An 18,410-nucleotide genomic window follows, 5' to 3' on the forward strand; every position below is an offset into this window, starting at 1 on the left:
GGCAGGCACGCTGGGCACCGCCCTTTCCTTCCCTCCTCTCCTCCTGCTTATCTTCCTCCCCATGGCTCCTACTCTGAGTTTTCCCTCCTCCTCCTTTTTTTTTTTTTTTGGTAAATTTTGGCTGCTCTGGGTCTTCACTGCAGTGCGCAAAGCTTTCTTGGGTTGCAGTGTGCGGCTTAGTTTGCCCCACGGTATGTGGGATTTTAGTTCCCTGACCAGGGATCGAACCCACAACCCCTGCAATGGAAGGCGGATTCTTAACCACTGGACCGCCAGGGAAGTCCCCTCCTTTCCCATCTTGCCATCCTCTTTCTAGGTTACCTCCTTTCTCTGTTCTCTCCTTCTGCTCCCTTTCCTTCTTCTCCTTCCAGAATCTACCACCAGCTCCTAAGAATTCTAGCTCCGAGGGGCTCAGGGTCTGGGGTGAGGGGTTTCAGTGCTCAGGTCTGCAGGTGGTGGGTGTTTGGGGGTAGGACTCTGAGTCCTGGTATTCTGGGAGCTCGGGAGAGGGGGTGTCCAGGGGTTCAGAATGCCTGGGGATCAGTGTGCTGACCACTTCTGTGTCCTCCAGCCTCAAGTGCAGTAACTGCTACATGGTGTGGGGTGGAGACTTCCTGAGCCCTGGGCAGCAGGGCCGGATCAGCCACACGGACCTTATCATTGGCTGCTTGGTGGACTTGGCCACTGGCCTAATGACCTTTACTGCCAACGGCAAAGAGAGCAACACCTTTTTCCAGGTGAGCCCAGCCCCTCAGCATCTTAGCAATAGCATCCTCATGATCTAGCATCCCAGGACAGCCCACCGAGAGGACAGACCCTAGGGAGACAGGACAGAAACAACCTCACGACAGGCCAGAGCTGTATTATGGCTATGGGAGGGGCCTGCAAGACCCTCTACTGACATCCAGAGAGAGGGAGACAGAGCAGAGCCTTGACCTTGGAGAGAGGTCCGTATTCCATCTTGGGCTGGTGGTACCAGTCCCCACCTTTTCACCAATCAGGGAAAACCCTAGGATGGACCAGAATTCTAAAATGGTATTTTCCTTTTCAACATTTGATTATGAAAGGTTTCAAGAACACAACAAAATTAAAGGAATTGTATAGTGAGGGCCTATGTACCTCCATCACGAACTGCAAAGTCCCAGATGAGAGGTTCCCCTGAGGAGGTGGAGGAGGTTGAGGAGGTTGGCCTTGCTGGATCAGAGGTGGTACAGTCCAATGGCAACCTCAGGGCCACTGTGGAGCCTCCTATGCCCTTTGGATCTGTAGGCACCAGCAGGATCAGGCTGGGGCAACTCGTTCCAGAGTTTGGGATCTAGAGTCAACACCACCTCCAGTTCATCCTCTTCCGCACCCTGCCCTCTTTTCCCTTGCCAGGTGGAACCCAACACAAAGCTGTTCCCTGCCGTCTTTGTCCTCCCCACGCACCAGAACGTGATCCAGTTTGAGTTGGGGAAACAGAAGGTCGGTGATGGGGCGCGAATGGGGGCAGGCTGAGGAGGGAGGTGCGGGAGGTCAGGTTGAAGTGTGTGTGGCGGGAGTGCAGTCTGGGAGGTCTTCCTGGAAGTGGAGTGGCGGGATCCAGCGTACTGGGAATCCTGACCTGTGCACACCTCTGCGCCCCGCAGAACATCATGCCGCTGTCAGCCGCCATGTTTTTGAGCGAGCGCAAGAACCCCACGCCGCAGTGCCCGCCGCGGCTGGAGGTGCAGATGCTGATGCCTGTGTCTTGGAGCCGCATGCCCAACCACTTCCTGCAGGTGGAGACGCGGCGGGCGGGCGAGCGGCTCGGCTGGGCAGTGCAGTGCCAGGAGCCGCTCACCATGATGGCGCTGCACATCCCCGAGGAGAACCGGTCAGGGCCAGCTCCGGCGCCCAGGGGTGGGGCGGGTACCTCAAGCCCTCTGGGGTCTGGATCCCACTGAGTACCCCCTCCCCACTACCTCTGGGGCTCCAGATGACGCCCCAAGAGGCCCCAGACCACCCTATTTTCTGCAGATAGCACACCAGGGGGCTCTCAATCCGTTTCAGCAGGCTCAGACTCACCGCTAGAGACTCAGACTCAACCCAGGCATGTCCAGATAACACCCCAGAGGACTCCAGATCGATCTCAGGGAGCCAGATCCACATCAAGAATCCCACACAACACCCCAGGGGCCTCAAGTATACCTCAGAGGGTCTTGAACATTATTCAGAGAGCCTTGGATGCATCCTAAGGTCTCTCGGGCATATGCAGGGAAACTTCAGATGTGTCCCATGGAAATCTCTAGCTCACCCCAGGGGACCCAGACACACCCAGCTAGAGAGTATTCTCATGGATGACAGCAAAGCTTTTACAGACTCTAAATGTGGCCAGGATCTCAGACTGACTCCAGGAGGCTTCCAGCATGCTTCATCTTTCCTTTATTCACTCATTCGACAAATAGCTCTGAGCCCCTCCTGTGTGACAACAGCATTCTGGGCTGGAGACACCAAGCCCTTGTAAACGGACATCTAGCAATGCTCAGACCTGCCCAGCAGGCTTCAGACCCACCCCAGAGGCCCCAGATGCACCCATTTATTCATCTGTTCCTACAGCAAATATTTATGGAGCACATTTGTTGTTGTGCAGACACTCAGTCGTGTCCAACTCTTTGCGACCCCATGGACTGCAGCACACCAGGCTCCTCTGTCCTTCACCATCTCCTAGAGTTGGCTCAAACTTATGTCCATTCAGTCAGTGATGCCATCTAACCATCTCATCCCCTGTCATCCCCTTCTCCTCCTGCCCTCATCTTTCCCAGCATCAGGGTCTTTTCCAATGAGTCAGCTCTTTGTATCAGGTGGCCAAAGTATTGGAGCTTCAGCTTCAGCATCAGTCCTTCCAGTTAGTATTCAGGGTTGATTTCCTTTGTGTTTAGTCCTTTTTAGGTTCTGGGAATATAGCAAACAATAAACAAATGAAACAGGCAGGAATGTCCTGTCCTGATGAACTTTACATTCTGGTGGTGTTCAGATATATCCAGGGTACTCAGACTTGCCAGAGCGGGATTTAGACCCAACCTGGAATCCCACATACATCTCACAGTCACCAGATCTTTTCCCTGGACTCTCAGATCCCCAGGGTACCAGACCATCCTATAAACCCCAGATGCATCCCCCAGGGAGCCCCCAGACGGGTGAGGGACTTCCACAACCATCAGAAAGCCTTCTTGTCTCAGCTCCACAGACCTCACAGAATCTTGACCCAGCAGAACACTGGGATTCCCTTCTAGGGCCACCAACACCTTCCTGAGCACTCTTTGCCTCTCAGGTCTGTGTCTCCCACCTCCTCTGCTTGCTCTGTCTCTGAATGTGGCCCACCTCCACCACAGATGCATGGACATCCTGGAGTTGTCTGAGCGCTTGGACCTGCAGCGGTTCCATTCGCACACCCTCCGCCTCTACCGCGCGGTGTGCGCCCTGGGCAACAACCGCGTGGCGCATGCTCTGTGCAGCCATGTGGACCAGGCACAGCTGCTGCACGCCCTGGAGGACGCGCACCTGCCCGGCCCTCTGCGTGCAGGCTACTACGACCTCCTCATCAGCATCCACCTCGAAAGTGCCTGCCGCAGCCGCCGCTCCATGCTGTCTGAGTACATCGTGCCCCTCACGCCTGAGACCCGCGCCATCACTCTCTTCCCACCCGGAAAGAGAGCAGATAACGGTCCCCGCCGCCACGGGCTTCCTGGCGTCGGCGTTACCACCTCGCTGCGGCCTCCACACCATTTCTCAGCCCCGTGTTTCGTGGCTGCCCTGCCAGCTGCTCGGGCGGCAGAAGCCCCGGCCCGCCTCAGCCCCAGCATCCCTCTGGAAGCTCTTCGGGACAAAGCACTTAGAATGCTGGGGGAGGCTGTGCGAGATGGTGGGCAGCACGCTCGTGACCCAGTCGGGGGCTCTGTGGAGTTCCAGTTTGTGCCGGTGCTCAAGCTGGTGTCCACCCTGCTGGTAAGGACTTCCTCCTGCTTCCCTCTGTCCCAGTCTCTTCCGCTACCAAATCATCCATACATCCATTCATCTGCCCATGCTTGCATACATTCCCCCTCCCAGTTATGTATCCAGCCATCCATGCATCTCTCCATCCATACACCCTTCACCTTCCAACTTATCCTTTTATCATCTGCTCATTCACTTTTCCTTCCATCCATTCATCTGTCATCTATTCATCTTCCTTCCTTTTGTTCAATCATGTAGCCAACCATCATTCATCCGTCCTCCACCCACCTTTCCATCCATCCATCTGTCCATTCAGACATACCCCCATCTGCCTATCCAAAAGTTCATCATCTGATTATCCTTCCAGTCTCCACCCAATTATCTATTTGTCCACCTCTCCATCCATCCCTGCCTCCATCTATCCACCTTTCAATCTAGTTGTCCGTTCATCCTTCCATTCGTTCATACATCATTTCATTCACCGTTTCATCTATCCATCTATCCACCTACCCATTTATTTATTAATCTATTTTCCCTTCATACATCCAACCATCCTCCTCCTTCCACTGTGCATCCATTCATCCACATATCCACGGATTCATCCATTCTTCCATCTTCCACCTACCTATCCGTCAATCCATGCATCTGTCTATCCATCTGTATTAAGTACCCACAAATCCATCCAACCATCTACACCTGTTCATTCACCCACTCGTTCACTCATTCTCCATCCTTCTATCCATTCTTTATTTCATGTACTCTTTCATTCACTACCCATCTAATGATTCTTACATAGAAACATCCATCCAGTTTTCACACACAAATCTATCCACCCATCCATCTATCCATCCCACCCCAGTACATGGTTATTTATGTGTTTATCTATTTACCTATCCACTCATGTACTTGCTTATGCATCTATCAAACCATGTATCCACCCATGTCTCTAAACATCCTTTATCCTGTCATCCATCTACCCACCATCTCTTCGTCCCCCTTTACCTTCACCTTTCAATCCATTATCCACCCACCCATAGACCTCTCCTTCACACCTCTGCTATTCCATCCACCCAGTCACCCAGTCACCCAGTCCTCCCCCATTCATTCATCTCTCTCTGTCTCAACTATTTTCCCTTCCATTTACCCCCTCTCCTTCCATCTCAGCATCTCCATTATGTTAACTGAGAGCTGGCATATACTGGGAGCCATGAGGGCCTCTATCAGATGTAGGATGTTTCCTGTCCCAGAGTCACAAACACTCAGGTTTGGGAGAAAGGACATTCACTTGGGAAGGGAGAGATGCTCATGTTTGGCTATGTGGTCTGGGCCATGTAGATGGGACACAGGGTATGGATCTGGGGGGATCTTAGGGAAGGTGGATGGTGGGACAGGGGGGATGCCATTCCTGTTTGTAGGAGGAATTGTATCCAGTCAATGCAGCGATGAATCTGGCTTGTGCTGGAGAATCAGGTCTGGGGAGTGAGGCCGGGACTTGATTATGGAAGCCTCGCAGGCTGCAGTGACAGAGCCATCTTTGTTCCCTAGGTGATGGGCATCTTTGGCGATGAGGATGTGAAACAGATCTTGAAGATGATTGAGCCTGAAGTATTCACTGAGGAAGAAGAGGAAGAGGAGGAGGACGAGGAGGAAGGGGAGGAGGAAGAGGAGGATGAGGAGGAGAAGGAGGAGGACGAGGAGGAAGAGGCCCGGGAGAAGGAAGATGAGGAAAAAGAGGAGGAGGAGACAGCAGAGGGGGAAAAAGAGGACTTGGAGGAGGGGCTGCTCCAGATGAAGTTGCCCGAGTCTGTGAAGTTACAGGTGAGCTGGTTCTTCCTGTTTTTCCAGCCTCCATCCCTCTGGGCTGGGTCTGGTGGGGCTGGAGTCTGGACTTTGACCCAAGGCAGTGGGGAGCTGCCGAGGGGCATAAAGCAGGGGAGTGCTGCTGGCTTTGAATGAGCTCTCTGGTTTTCTTGTGGGAGGTGAATTAGAGGGATGAGACCATGGAGATGGCCGCCTTGAGGATCCAGGCAGGAGACAGTGGTGGCTCGACCCGAGCAGGGCTGTGGAGTAGGGAGGGAAGGTAAGAATAGTTTCAAGGAAGTCCTCATGGTCTCACCACCATCCCGCCTACTACATGGCTATCATCCCACAGATGTGTAACCTGCTGGAGTATTTCTGTGACCAAGAGCTACAGCACCGTGTGGAATCTCTGGCAGCCTTTGCAGAGCGCTATGTGGACAAGCTCCAGGCCAACCAGAGGGACCGCTACGCCATCCTCATGAAAGCCTTCACCATGACTGCAGCTGAGACAGCCCGACGCACTCGCGAGTTCCGCTCCCCACCCCAGGAGCAGGTCCTCTGACCCCTGACCCTAGCTGGCCTTACTGTTTACCTCTCAACCTCAGCCTCTCCCCTTGCCCTGATCATGGATGATACTCAACCTCTAAATCGACTTTGACCTCTGACCCTACTGATACACTTATCTGTTACTCTCTCATGTGTGTGTGTGTGTGTGTGTGTGTGAGTCACTCAGTTGTGTCCAACTTTGCAACCGCATGGACTGTAGCCTGCCAGGCTCCTCTGTCCATGAAATTCTCTAGGCAAGAATACTGGAGTGGGTTGCTGTGTCCTTCTCCAGGGGGATCTTCCCAATTCAGGGATCAAACCCAGGTCTCCCTCATTGCAGACAGATTCTTTGCTGTCTGAACCACCAGGAAAGCTCTGTTACTGTCTTACGTCTCTCTGAACCAGACTCCTGAGTCACTGCAGACTGACCCTGACTCCTTTTGAACCTTTAGTTGCCCAGATTTTCTTTACTGATTCATGAGCTTAGACAGGAACTCACAGTTGGATATTTGATGCTCAACCTCAGAGTTCCTGCTCTGGGGTCTCTCACTCGAATCTTTGATCTTCCCTAGATCAACATGCTATTGCACTTCAAAACTGCTGAGGATGAGGAAGAATGTCCTCTCCCTGAAGAGGTCCGACAGGATTTGCTCGAATTTCATCAAGACCTGCTGACACACTGTGGTATGAGACGAGATCAGAGAATCCACCTCCCAAACTTTCTTTTGAGACCTGTCTTGAAGTTTTCCTAAGATTTTCTGATCTTAAATATCTACAGTTCTTGCGAAGTAACTGTTGGTAAAATGAATGACTGAATGAATGAACATATTAGTGAACAGGTGGATGATGTGGAAGGATATGTTTATATGGGTGTTTGGGTGGATATACATATGGGCTTCCCAGATGGCGCTGTGCTGTGCTTAGACACTGTTGTGTCTGACTCTTTGTGACCCCATGGACTGCAGCCTGCCAGGCTCCTCTGTCCTTGGGATTCTCCAGGCAAGAATACTGGATTGGGTTGCCATGCCCTCCTCCAGGGGCTCTTACAAACCCAGGTCTCCTGCATTGTAGGTGGATTCTTTACCAACTGAGCCAGCAGGAAAGCCCAAGAATACTGGAGTTACCCCTTATCCCTTCTTCAGGGGATCTTCCTGACCCAGGAATCAAACCAGAGACTCCTGCATTGCAGGTGGATTCTTTACCAGCTGAGCTACCTGGGAAGCCCCAGCCACCAGGTGGCACTAGTGGTAAATAATACACCTGTCAGTGCAGGAGACCAGATTTAATCCTTGGGGTGGGAAGATCCCCTGGAGGAGGAAATGGCAACCCACTCCAGTATTCTTGCCTGGGAAATTCCATGGACAGAGGAGGAGCCTGGTGGGCTACAGTCCATGGGGTTGCAAAGATTCAGACAAGACTGAGTGCGCGCGCGCGCACACACACACACACACACACACACACACACACACACACGGATGAATGGCTATCAGTTCAGTTCAGTCTCAGTCGTGTCCAACTCTTTGTGACCCTATGGACTAAAGCACATCATGCTCCCTGTCTGTCACCAACTCCCAGAGTTTACTCAGACTCATCACCAACTCCCAGAGTTTACTCAAACTCATGCCCATTGAGTCGGTGATGCCATCCAACCATCTCATCCTTTGTCATTCCCTTCTCCTCTTGCCCTCAATCTTTTCCAGCATCAGGGTCTTTTTAAATGATTCAGTTCTTCGCATCAGGTAGCCAAAGTATCGGAGCTTCAGCTTCAGCATCAGTCCTTCAAGTGAATATTCAGGACTGATTTCCTTTAGGATGGACTGGTTGGATCTCCTTGCAGTCCAAGGGACTCTCAGGAGTCTTCTCCAACACCACGTTCAAAAGCATCAATTTTTTTGTGTCAGATTTCTTTATACTCCAACTCTCACATCCATACATGACTACTGGAAAAACCATTGTTTTGACTAGACAGACCTTTGTTGGCAAAGTAATGTCTCTGCTTTTTAATAAGCCATCTAGGTTGGTCATAACTTTTCTTTCAAGCAGCAAGTGTCTTTTAATTTCATGGCTGCAGTCACCTTCTGCAGTGATTTTGGAGCCCAAAAAGATAAAGTCTGTCACTGTTTCCACTGTTTCCCCGTCTATTTGCCATGAAGTGATAGGACCAGATGCCGTGATCTTAGTTTTCTGATGAGCTTTAAGCCAACTTTTCTGATGAGTTTTCTGGTGAGCTTTAAGCCAACTTTTTCACTCTCCTCTTTCACTTTCATCAAGAGGCTCTTTAGTTCTTCTTCACTTTCTGCCAAAAAGATGGTGTCATCTGAGGTTATTGATATTTCTCCCAGAAATCTTGATTCCAGCTTGTGCTTCATCCCAGCCCAGCGTTTCTCATGATGTACTCTGCATATAAGTTAAATAAGCAAGGTGAGAGTATACAGCCTTGACGTACTCCTTTCCCTATTTGGAACCAGTCTGTTGTTTCCTGTCCAGTTCTAACTGCTGCTGCTTGACTGCATACAGGTTTCTCAAGAGGCAGTTCAGGTGGTCTGGTATTCCCGTCTCTTTCAGAATTTTCCACAGTTTATTGTGATCCACACAGTCAAAGGCTTTGGCATAGTCAATAAAGCAGAAGTATGGCAACCCACTCCAGTACTCTTGCCTGGAAAATCCCATGGACAGAGGAGTCTGGTAGGCTGCAGTCCATGGGGTCGCTCAGAGTCGGACATGACTGAGCGACTTCACTTTCACTTTTCACTTTCATGCATTGGAGAAGGAAATGGCAACCCACTCCAGTGTTCTTGCCTGGAGAATCCCAGGGACGGGGGAGCCTGGTGGGCTGCCATCAGTGGGGTTGCACAGAGTCAGACTGAAATGACTTAGCAGCAGCAGCAGCAGCAGCAGATGTTTTCCTGGAGCTCTCTTGCTTTTTTGATGATCCAACGGATGTTAGCAATTTGATCTTTGGTTCCTCTGCCTTTTCTAAATCCAGCTTGTACATCTGTAAGTTCATGGTTCACGTACTGTTGAAGCCTGGCTTGGAGAATTTTGAGCATTATTTTACTAGCGTGTGAGATGAGTGCAATTGTGCGGTAGTTTGAGCATTCTTTGGCATTGCCTTTCTCTGGGATTGGAATGAAAACTGACCTTTTCCAGGCCTGTGGCCACTGCTGAGTTTTCCAAATTTGCTGGTATATAAGTGAATGGACAAGTGTGTGAATTGATGGAGAGAAGAATAGCTGAATAAAGGAGAGAGTAAAGAGATGGCTGACTGGTTGGATGAATAAAAAGAAAGATGGCTTGAAGGATGGTTGGCTGATCTCTATTGTTTCTCATAAGAAGTCAGCTGATCATCTTACTGAGATTGTTTTTGTATGTGATGACTCATTTTTATCTGGCTGGCTTTCAATATTTCTCTTTGCTTTTGCCTCTAAGCAGTTTGAGTATGATGTATGTAGGTGTGGAACTCATTGAATTTACCCCATTTGAGGTTGCTGAGTTTCTTAAATGTGTAGATTAATATTTTTTATCAAATTTCAGATTTGGGGCCATTATTTTTCTAAATAGTCTTCTGTCCCATTCTCATCGCTTCTTCTAGGACTGCCATTATGCATACATTGTTATACTTGATGGTATACCATGGGTCTCTGTGGCTCTGTTAATTTTTCTTCATTCTTTTATTAAGGCTGGATAACCTCTTGTTGTTCTATGAATCAAGTTCATTGATTATTTCTCCTTCTATCTCAAATATGCTGTTGCACCACTCTAATTTTTATATTTCAGTTATTGTACTTTGTCACTTCAGCTTCTATATGGTTATTTTTGTATCTATTTCTTTTTATTATTATTATTGGCTGTGTTGGGTCTTCATTGCAGCGAGTAGGGGCTACTCTGTAGTTGCAGTGTGGAGGCTTCTCTTATTTGACAGGCTCTAGAGCTCGTGGGCTCAGCAATTGCAGCTCGTGGGCCCTAGAGTGTGGCTCAGTAGTTGTGGCCCTTGGGCTTAGTTGCCTTGAAACATATGGGATCTTCCCGGACTAGGGATCGAACCTAAGACACTTGCATTGGCAGGTGAATTCTTAACCACTGGACCACCAGGAAAGTCCTGCCTCTTTATCATGAGTCTCTATTTGATGAGTCACTGTCATCATACTTCGCTTTAATACTTCAGACATGGTTTCCTTTAGTTCTTTGAAGATACTTGCAATAGTTGATTTAAAAGATAAACGATTCAAAGAATGAATAAGTGAACAAATAGATGAACATATAAAGAAATAAATGAAAAACCCCATGAACACACACACGAGTGAGAAATGAATGCGTGAATACGTGAATGAATAAAGAAGTAAATGATTCAGCAGATTAATAAGCAAGCAGATGAATGACATGCCTTCCCTTCTTGTCTACCTCCAGGAATTCAACTGGCCGGGGAAGAGGAGGAACCAGAGGAAGAAGCCACCCTGGGCAGTCGCCTGATGAGCCTGTTGGAGAAGGTGCGGCTGGTGAAGAAGAAGGAGGAGAAATCGGAGGAGGAATCACCTGCCGAGGAGCGCAAACCCCGTGAGCATTGGGGCCACCAGGGAAAGACAGGGGTGGGCCAGGCAGCCCTGTGCTTAGGGAGCTTCTGGGTACAAGACAGGCCTCAGGAGTGGCACAAGGGATGGGTAAGTGGTATTAATGAGAGAGGAGGAGCGGAGAGGGGGGTGAGAGAGGAGGCCTGCTGGATGTGTGGCCCAAACACGGGTGCTGCACAGTGTGTGTGTTGAAATAGTGTGGCACAGGACTGCCAGAGGGGAGCCACACCTCCAACCTAGGACTGGGGGCAACTCCTGCACCACCGTGGTTGCCAAGGCTTTTCGTTGTTTTTCTTTTATTTCTTGGTGAAACAATTACTGTGCTGAGGGATAGGAAAACAGTCATGATAAATGTTGGGCTAGTAGGTCATTATACAAACTATGTATTAGGACCATATAACAAGGACAGAGTCCCTGACATTGCTACAGAGTTTATTCTATAACATTTCATAAATTATTGGACCAATTCTGGGCCAGGCACTATTGTTAGAGCTGGGGAATATATTACTTCATGGCAAATATAAGAGGGAAAAGTGGAAGCAGTGATAGATTTTATTTTCTTAGGCCCCAGATCACTGTGGATGGTGACTGCAGCCATGGAATTAAAAGACGCTTGCTCCTTGGAAGGAAAGCTATGACAAACCTAGATAACGTATTAAAAAGCAGAGACATCACTTTGCCAACCGAAGTCTATATAGTCAAAGTTATGATTTTTCCAGTAGTCATGTATGGTTGATTCACAGAGTTGATTCACAAAGAAGGCTGAGCACCAAAGAATCGATGCTTTTGAATTGTGGTGCTGGAAAAGATTCTTGAGAGTCTCTTGGACTGCAAAAAAATCAAACCAGTTAATCCTGAAGGAAATCAACCCTGAATATTCATTGAAAGGACTGTTGCTGAAGCTGAAGCTCCAATACTTTGGCCACTTGGTGTGAAGAACTGACTCACTGGAAAAGACTCTGATGCTGGGAAAGATTGAGGGCAGGAGGAGAAAAGGGCAGCAGAGGATGAGGTGGTTAGATAGCATCACTGACTGAATGGGCATGAATTTTAGCAGAGTCTGGCGGGCTACAGCCCATGGGGTCACAGAGGGGTGGACACGACTGAGCGACTAAACACAGCAAACTCCCTGGAAGACAGGGGAGGACAGAGGAACCTGGCATGCTACAGTCCATGGGGTCACAAAAAGTCAGACACAGCTTAGTGACAAACAACAACAAAGAGTCAAAGTCTCTACCTTGAAGGAGTTTAGAATATTACAAAAGAGATATATATGCACACACCATAATGTCAAATGACCATAGATGCCAATAAGAAAAATGAAGTTGAGTAGGGGAGAAAGAGGGACAAAGATGGAAAGGTTAGAATGGGGGCAGAAGATGCAAAGATTTGGGAGAAGATAGTTGGTACAGAAAGAATAGCTGGTGCAAAGGCCCTGAGGCAGGAACATCCTTGGTGCATTTAGAGGCCAGCATGGCTGGAGCCAAGTGAGCAGGAGAGGCGCTGAATATGAAGTCTGACGTGATGGGTCCAGAGTGCATAGAGCAGATGGACGGAGGGTAGGACAAGTCACAGGTCATCATTCAGTGCCAGTGCAAGAAGGTTTCTCCTAACTCTGAGACATGGGAAACATCTATCTTCTTTCCCAGAAATCCTGGGAAGAAAAAGTGCTGGGAGAGAAAGAGACAGAGAGAGACGTGGATGCTGGATGTAAGGGAAGAAAGTCCCGGGGAAATCACCAGGGAGAGAAAACAGTTCATTTTTGACATTATTTTCAAATGCCACCAATGTCCTCACAGTTTCTCTTTGTGTCTGTTGTCTCCCATGAAGAAAAACTGGCTGTTTTTGGTTTTTTTTGGCCACATCTTGTGGCACATGGGAGCTTAGTTCTCTGCCCAGGGATCAAACCCCATACTTCTTGCATTGGAAGCACAGAATCTTAACTGCTGGACCACCAGGGAAGTCCCAAAATTGCCTGCATTTTTACAGAACAGGGGCTTCCCTGATAGCTCAGCTGGTAAAGAATCTGCCTGCAATGCAGGAGACCTGGGTTCAGTCCCTGGGTTGGGAAGATCCCCTGGAAAAGGAAAGGCTAGCCACTCCAGTATTCTGGCCCGGAGAATTCCATGGACCGTATAGTCCATGGGGTGGCAAAGAGTCGGACACGACTGAGCGACTTTCACTTCACTCTACAGAACTAATGGAACCATTTGTGCTTTTAAAGATGCTCCTAATAGCACTCTAGTACTTTGTATCTGGTGGTACCCATTCTTTTTCCTCTTGAAAAGGGGCCTCTTGTGGTCTGGGTATAGGGTGAAGGTGACAAAGAGACTCTTAGGGCCATAGAACAGAGCATCTGCCCAGTTCTGGCAGGGGTAGCAACTGAGAAGCCCTTTGGCAAGAAAGGCTCCTCTTGCATTGTTCTGGCTCACGGCCCTGTCCTGGAAGCCCGTTCAGACCCTGTGTCCCTTCCCAGAGTCGCTGCAAGAGCTGGTGTCCCACACGGTGGTGCGTTGGGCCCAAGAGGACTTCGTGCAGAGCCCGGAGCTGGTCCGCGCCATGTTCAGCCTCCTGCACCGGCAGTACGATGGGCTCGGGGAGCTGCTGCGCGCCCTGCCCCGGGCCTACACCATCTCCCCCTCCTCCGTGGAGGACACCATGAGCCTGCTCGAGTGCCTCGGCCAGATCCGCTCACTGCTCATCGTGCAGATGGGCCCCCAGGAGGAGAACCTCATGATCCAGAGCATCGGGTGAGGCCCCCGCCCTTCCGCTACTGAGCCTCTCCCCTTCCCTGTTGAAGCCCCTCCCCTCCCCGCTGAAGCCCCGCCCCTCCTCCGCTGAGTCCTGTCGCTCCCCTACTGAGTCCCTGCCCTCCCCTGCTGAGGCTCCTCCCCTCCCCGGCTGAGCCCCGCCCCTCCCCTGACTCAGCTTGTCTTCGCGGGGAGGGACCGGAGCCCTCTGGGCTCCAGCTTGTCCCCGCCTCACGTCCTCTGGTTGCAGTAACGTGCCTGTCCCCACTTCTGCCCAATCCTAGAGGTGGTGCGCTCCTCCCAGCTGCTAGACTGTCTCCCCTTACCTCTCCACTCACTCCTGGGGAGCCTCTCCTACTTGCCTGCGACTCTTGGCACAAGATTTGCACCATTTGAGCTTCCATTTCTTCATCTGTAAACTGAGAAAGAGCCACACCTACGTCTCGGAGTCGTGGTGTGGCTTTAGTGAGCTGGTGTGTTTTTGTGTAGTCGCTAAGTTGTATCCCACTCTTTGGCAACCCCATGGACTGTATCCGACTCTTTTGCAACCCCATGGACTGTAGCCCAATCCCATCTGTCAATGGGATTGCTTCGTTGTCCCAGGCAAGAATCTTGGAGTGGGTTGCCATTTCCTTCTCCAAGGGATCTTCCCAATCCAGGGATCAAACCCACATCTGCTTGGCAGGTGGATTCTTTACCACTGAGCCACCTGGGAAGCCCAATAGCAATAATAATAGGTTTGAGCACTCACTCAGTGTCAAGTGTGCCTCGTTCATTCACTCAGCAAGCATCTGTTGAGCACCTACTATATTCCAGGCCCTTTCTAGGCATTTGGCAATACAACATGCAACAAGCTAAAGATGTCTGCCCCAGGGGAGCCCACCCTGGATCTTTGCCTGGTTTTCTTGTCTGTGAAACAGGGATAATTATAGTTCCTGCCTTCCAGAGTGGACATGAGGCTTGGATGAGTTCAGATCAGTAAAGGGGGCAGTGCTGGGCACAAACTAGGAGTTCAGTAAATGTGAACTCTTACCACAGTCGTGGTGATCGCTCCCCCAAGGGTCTGGGGGCTCTCCATGGACTTGACCCCATGCACTCGGCCTGTCCACAGGAACATCATGAACAACAAAGTCTTCTACCAACACCCGAACCTGATGAGGGCACTGGGCATGCACGAGACAGTCATGGAGGTCATGGTGAACGTCCTTGGGGGCGGTGAATCCAAGGTAAGCGGGCTGTGTGGGCCAGGAAGCTCAGGGGAGGGTGCCAAGGCGGGCAGGCACTGACCACTGGCCCACCCTGCCCACCCAGGAGATCCGCTTCCCCAAGATGGTGACGAGCTGCTGCCGCTTCCTCTGCTACTTCTGCCGCATCAGCCGGCAGAACCAGCGCTCCATGTTCGACCACCTGAGCTACCTGCTGGAGAACAGTGGCATCGGCCTGGGTGAGCAGCCCTGAGCCCACTCCTAGCAGTCCATCCAGGCCGGGCCCCACCCTCCGCAGGCTCACTCAGTCATTCAACAAATGTGCGTGTGTGGATGCTAAGTCACTTCAGTCGTGTCCGACTCTTTGTGACCTCATGGACGGTAGCCCGTCAGGCCCCTTTGTCCATGGGATTCTCCAGGCAAGAATACTAGAGTGGGTTGCTATGCCCTCCTCCAGGGGATCTTCCTAACCCAGGGATCGAACCCATGTTTCTTATGTCTCCTGCATTGGCAGGCAGGTTCTTTACCACTAACGCCACCTGGGGAACTCAACCCACCCCAAATCTGGCCCTGTAATGAGTAGCGCTGGGGACACCCAGACAGCCCTGGGCCTGGCCCTCATGGGGCTCACAGTGGAGTGGGGAAGACAAACTCATCCTGGACCAAGACAGCTTGGACTGCTCAGGCCTGGGATGGGGAAGCACGGGTCAGAGGAAGCATGTGACCCAGGCTGGGAAAGAGGTGGTCAAGGAAGTCTTCTTGGAGGAGATGAGACAAACAAAAGTAAGACAGTCAGCCAGGCACCTCTAATGAGCATTCTCACTGCCTCTCACCCCCACAGGCATGCAGGGCTCCACTCCCCTGGACGTGGCAGCTGCCTCTGTCATCGACAACAACGAGCTGGCCTTGGCGTTGCAGGAGCAGGATCTGGAGAAGGTATGGAGAGAAGAGGCCTGGCCCGTACCTGACCTCTTGGGGCGCCTGCTGATTTGGGATACACTCTAGGGGTGCTGTTGTGCAGGGTCCAGAACTGAATCACGAGGGGAATAATCTCAGGGAAGGAACAGGACCTAGTCACTCAGTCATGGTGTGTGTGTGTGCATAGTCGTTCGGTTGTGTCTGATTCTTTGTGACCCCAGGGCTGAGTGAAAATCCACGCCCCACCTCCCCAGCCTTGTGGCCTTGGCACGTTTCTTGGCCGTCTGTGCTCCCTGCTTCTGTGTGTAGCACTGAAGAGCAAGGGCTATGGAGTTCAGCAACTTAGGTTCAACTCTCCACACTGCCCCCCTTTGCTGTATGGCTTTGGACTAGTGACTTAATTCTCCAGGCTTCCATCTCCTCATCTGTAGAATGAATATAATGGAAACAGTTTCATGTAGTTGTTCTGAAGATTAAATGAGTTAACCCACAAAAGCATTTACAAAACAGTACACACTCTCTGACAGTTAAATAATTTATTTAACAAATGTTTATTGAGCACCTATTATGTGTCAAGACTGGTCCAAGGCAGTAGGGGTATGACAGTGATTGAGACGGTCAAAAATCCTTGTCCTTGTGAAGCTGACATTCTAGTTGGGAAGATGGAAAATAAACACGATGAATAAGTAAAATATATGGTGTATTAGGGCTTCCCAGGTGGCTCAGTGGTAAAGAATCTGCCTGCCAAGTAGGAGCTGCGGGAAATGCATGTTCGATCCGTGGGTCGGGAAGATCCCCTGAAGGAGGAAATGGCAACTCACTTCTAGTAATCTTGTTAGGATGATTCCATGGACAGAGAAGCCTGGTGGGCTTCAGTCCATGGGGTTGTGAAGAGTCCGACACAACTGAAGTGACTGAGCTCACACACATGCATGGTGTATTAGCTAGGGACAAGTTCAAGGAGGAAAAAACAAGAGAGAAATATCAAGAGTCGGAAGGGTGTGCCCAAATTTAGACAAGAGTGGTCACAGAAAGCCTCAGTGAGAAAGTGATAGTCAGGTAAAGTTCTGAAGGAGACAGGGGCCATACGGACATGGAGGGGGAAGGAGAGCATTCCAAGCTGGGAAGGAGCCAGTGCAAGGACCCTGGGGCAGGAGTGAACTCAGCAAGTTTGATAAACAGCAAAGAGACCAGTGTGGTTGTAGCAGAGGGACACAGGGTGAGTGCTTGGAGGTGAGGGCAGGAGGTGACAAGGGCAGGCTATATGGAGGGTCTTTGGGCATGGCCCTAAGAGAGATGGCATCACAGTATTTGCAGGGTCCCTCTGACTGTGTAGGGAACAGACTGGGGGTTGAAGGGAACAGTGAGCCCGGGAGAAGGTGGCTGTGATGGTCCAGGGGGGAGATCGATGGTGGAAGATGAGGCTTATTGGCTGAGGGATCCAGAGACAGTCGGATTGCAGAGGTCCCGGGGCAGACAGGGACTTGTGCCTTGGGGAGGAAGGTGGTGTGGGTCGAGCCCCTGGCTGAGCCTCCCTCTACACTCAGGTGGTGTCCTACCTGGCTGGCTGTGGCCTCCAAAGCTGCCCCATGCTCCTGGCCAAAGGGTACCCAGACATCGGCTGGAACCCCTGTGGTGGCGAGCGCTACCTGGACTTCCTGCGCTTCGCTGTCTTCGTCAATGGTGAGGCGGGCGGTGGTGGTAACAGGGTGGGAGGCTGGGGGCCGTCACGGGTCAAACCTCCCTCGGGTGTGGTCCATATTCTAAGCCACAGGCCTGGCCTGGGCAGGGGTGCCTCCTAGTGGGCATAGGGCAGGGTCCAGAGGTCAACGGGGGCCTGGAGTTCACCCTCGAGGTGCCAGGTTGAGGGCTGCCCAGGGAGGAACCCTGGGCAGTGGCTCAAGAGGCCTCCTGACTCTGTGCCAACAGGCGAGAGCGTGGAGGAGAATGCCAATGTGGTGGTGCGGCTGCTGATCCGCAAGCCCGAGTGCTTTGGGCCTGCCCTGCGGGGTGAGGGCGGCTCGGGGCTGCTGGCCACCATCGAAGAGGCCATCCGCATCTCCGAGGACCCTGCGCGGGATGGCCCAGGCGTCCGTAGGGACCGGCGGCGCGAGCAGTGAGTCTCCCCACCTCTCCTCGACAGAACAAACCACCCTCCCCAAGCCCCTTGATGCCGCCCCTTCCCACATCACCTCCTTCCCTTGCAGCTTCGGGGAGGAGCCCCCCGAAGAAAACCGGGTGCACCTGGGACACGCCATCATGTCCTTCTACGCTGCCTTGATTGACCTGCTGGGACGCTGCGCGCCAGAGATGCATGTGAGACCTGAAGCCCGGGCTGGGGCACAGGGGATGGCCAACCTTGAACCTCTTCTTTCAGACATTCAGCGACATTGATTCAGCTCTTGCTGTGTGGGTGGTCCTGGGCCAGGCAACGCTGGGAACACACCAATAACCAAGAGAGCCTGTGGCCCCACTCTCATGGACCTCCCAGTCCAGTGGGGGAGACCAGGCAGTGAGAGCCGGGGTTGTCAGGGCTGCAGGCGAACAGCGCAGGCGGAAGAGTCAGGGCTGGAAATTCTAGCATTCACTCAGGGGACAGGGTCCTACTTATGTGCCAGCGGGTCAGGAAGGGATGGAATGACCAAATGGGGCGTGGGGTGCCTGATGAC

General features: G+C 51.4%; 1 protein-coding gene across 2 annotated transcripts in view; it reads left to right on the top strand.

Moving 5' to 3' along the window:
- Window positions 1-18,410, top strand: part of RYR1 (ryanodine receptor 1) — a 126,399-nt gene that overhangs the window by 37,840 nt on the left and 70,149 nt on the right. For both annotated transcript variants that reach the window (XM_068993321.1, XM_068993320.1), the window contains exons 31-45: window positions 572-737; window positions 1,378-1,464; window positions 1,629-1,855; window positions 3,354-3,966; window positions 5,500-5,772; window positions 6,107-6,307; window positions 6,873-6,984; window positions 10,708-10,854; window positions 13,345-13,618; window positions 14,730-14,844; window positions 14,930-15,062; window positions 15,665-15,759; window positions 17,289-17,424; window positions 17,671-17,857; window positions 17,949-18,057. In XM_068993321.1, the coding sequence (XP_068849422.1) occupies window positions 572-737; window positions 1,378-1,464; window positions 1,629-1,855; window positions 3,354-3,966; window positions 5,500-5,772; window positions 6,107-6,307; window positions 6,873-6,984; window positions 10,708-10,854; window positions 13,345-13,618; window positions 14,730-14,844; window positions 14,930-15,062; window positions 15,665-15,759; window positions 17,289-17,424; window positions 17,671-17,857; window positions 17,949-18,057 (2,875 nt within the window). The remainder of the gene's footprint in view (window positions 1-571; window positions 738-1,377; window positions 1,465-1,628; window positions 1,856-3,353; window positions 3,967-5,499; window positions 5,773-6,106; window positions 6,308-6,872; window positions 6,985-10,707; window positions 10,855-13,344; window positions 13,619-14,729; window positions 14,845-14,929; window positions 15,063-15,664; window positions 15,760-17,288; window positions 17,425-17,670; window positions 17,858-17,948; window positions 18,058-18,410) is intronic.

Source organism: Capricornis sumatraensis, chromosome 20, assembly GCF_032405125.1.
Source record: "Capricornis sumatraensis isolate serow.1 chromosome 20, serow.2, whole genome shotgun sequence".
Classification (NCBI taxonomy): Eukaryota; Metazoa; Chordata; class Mammalia; order Artiodactyla; family Bovidae; genus Capricornis; species Capricornis sumatraensis.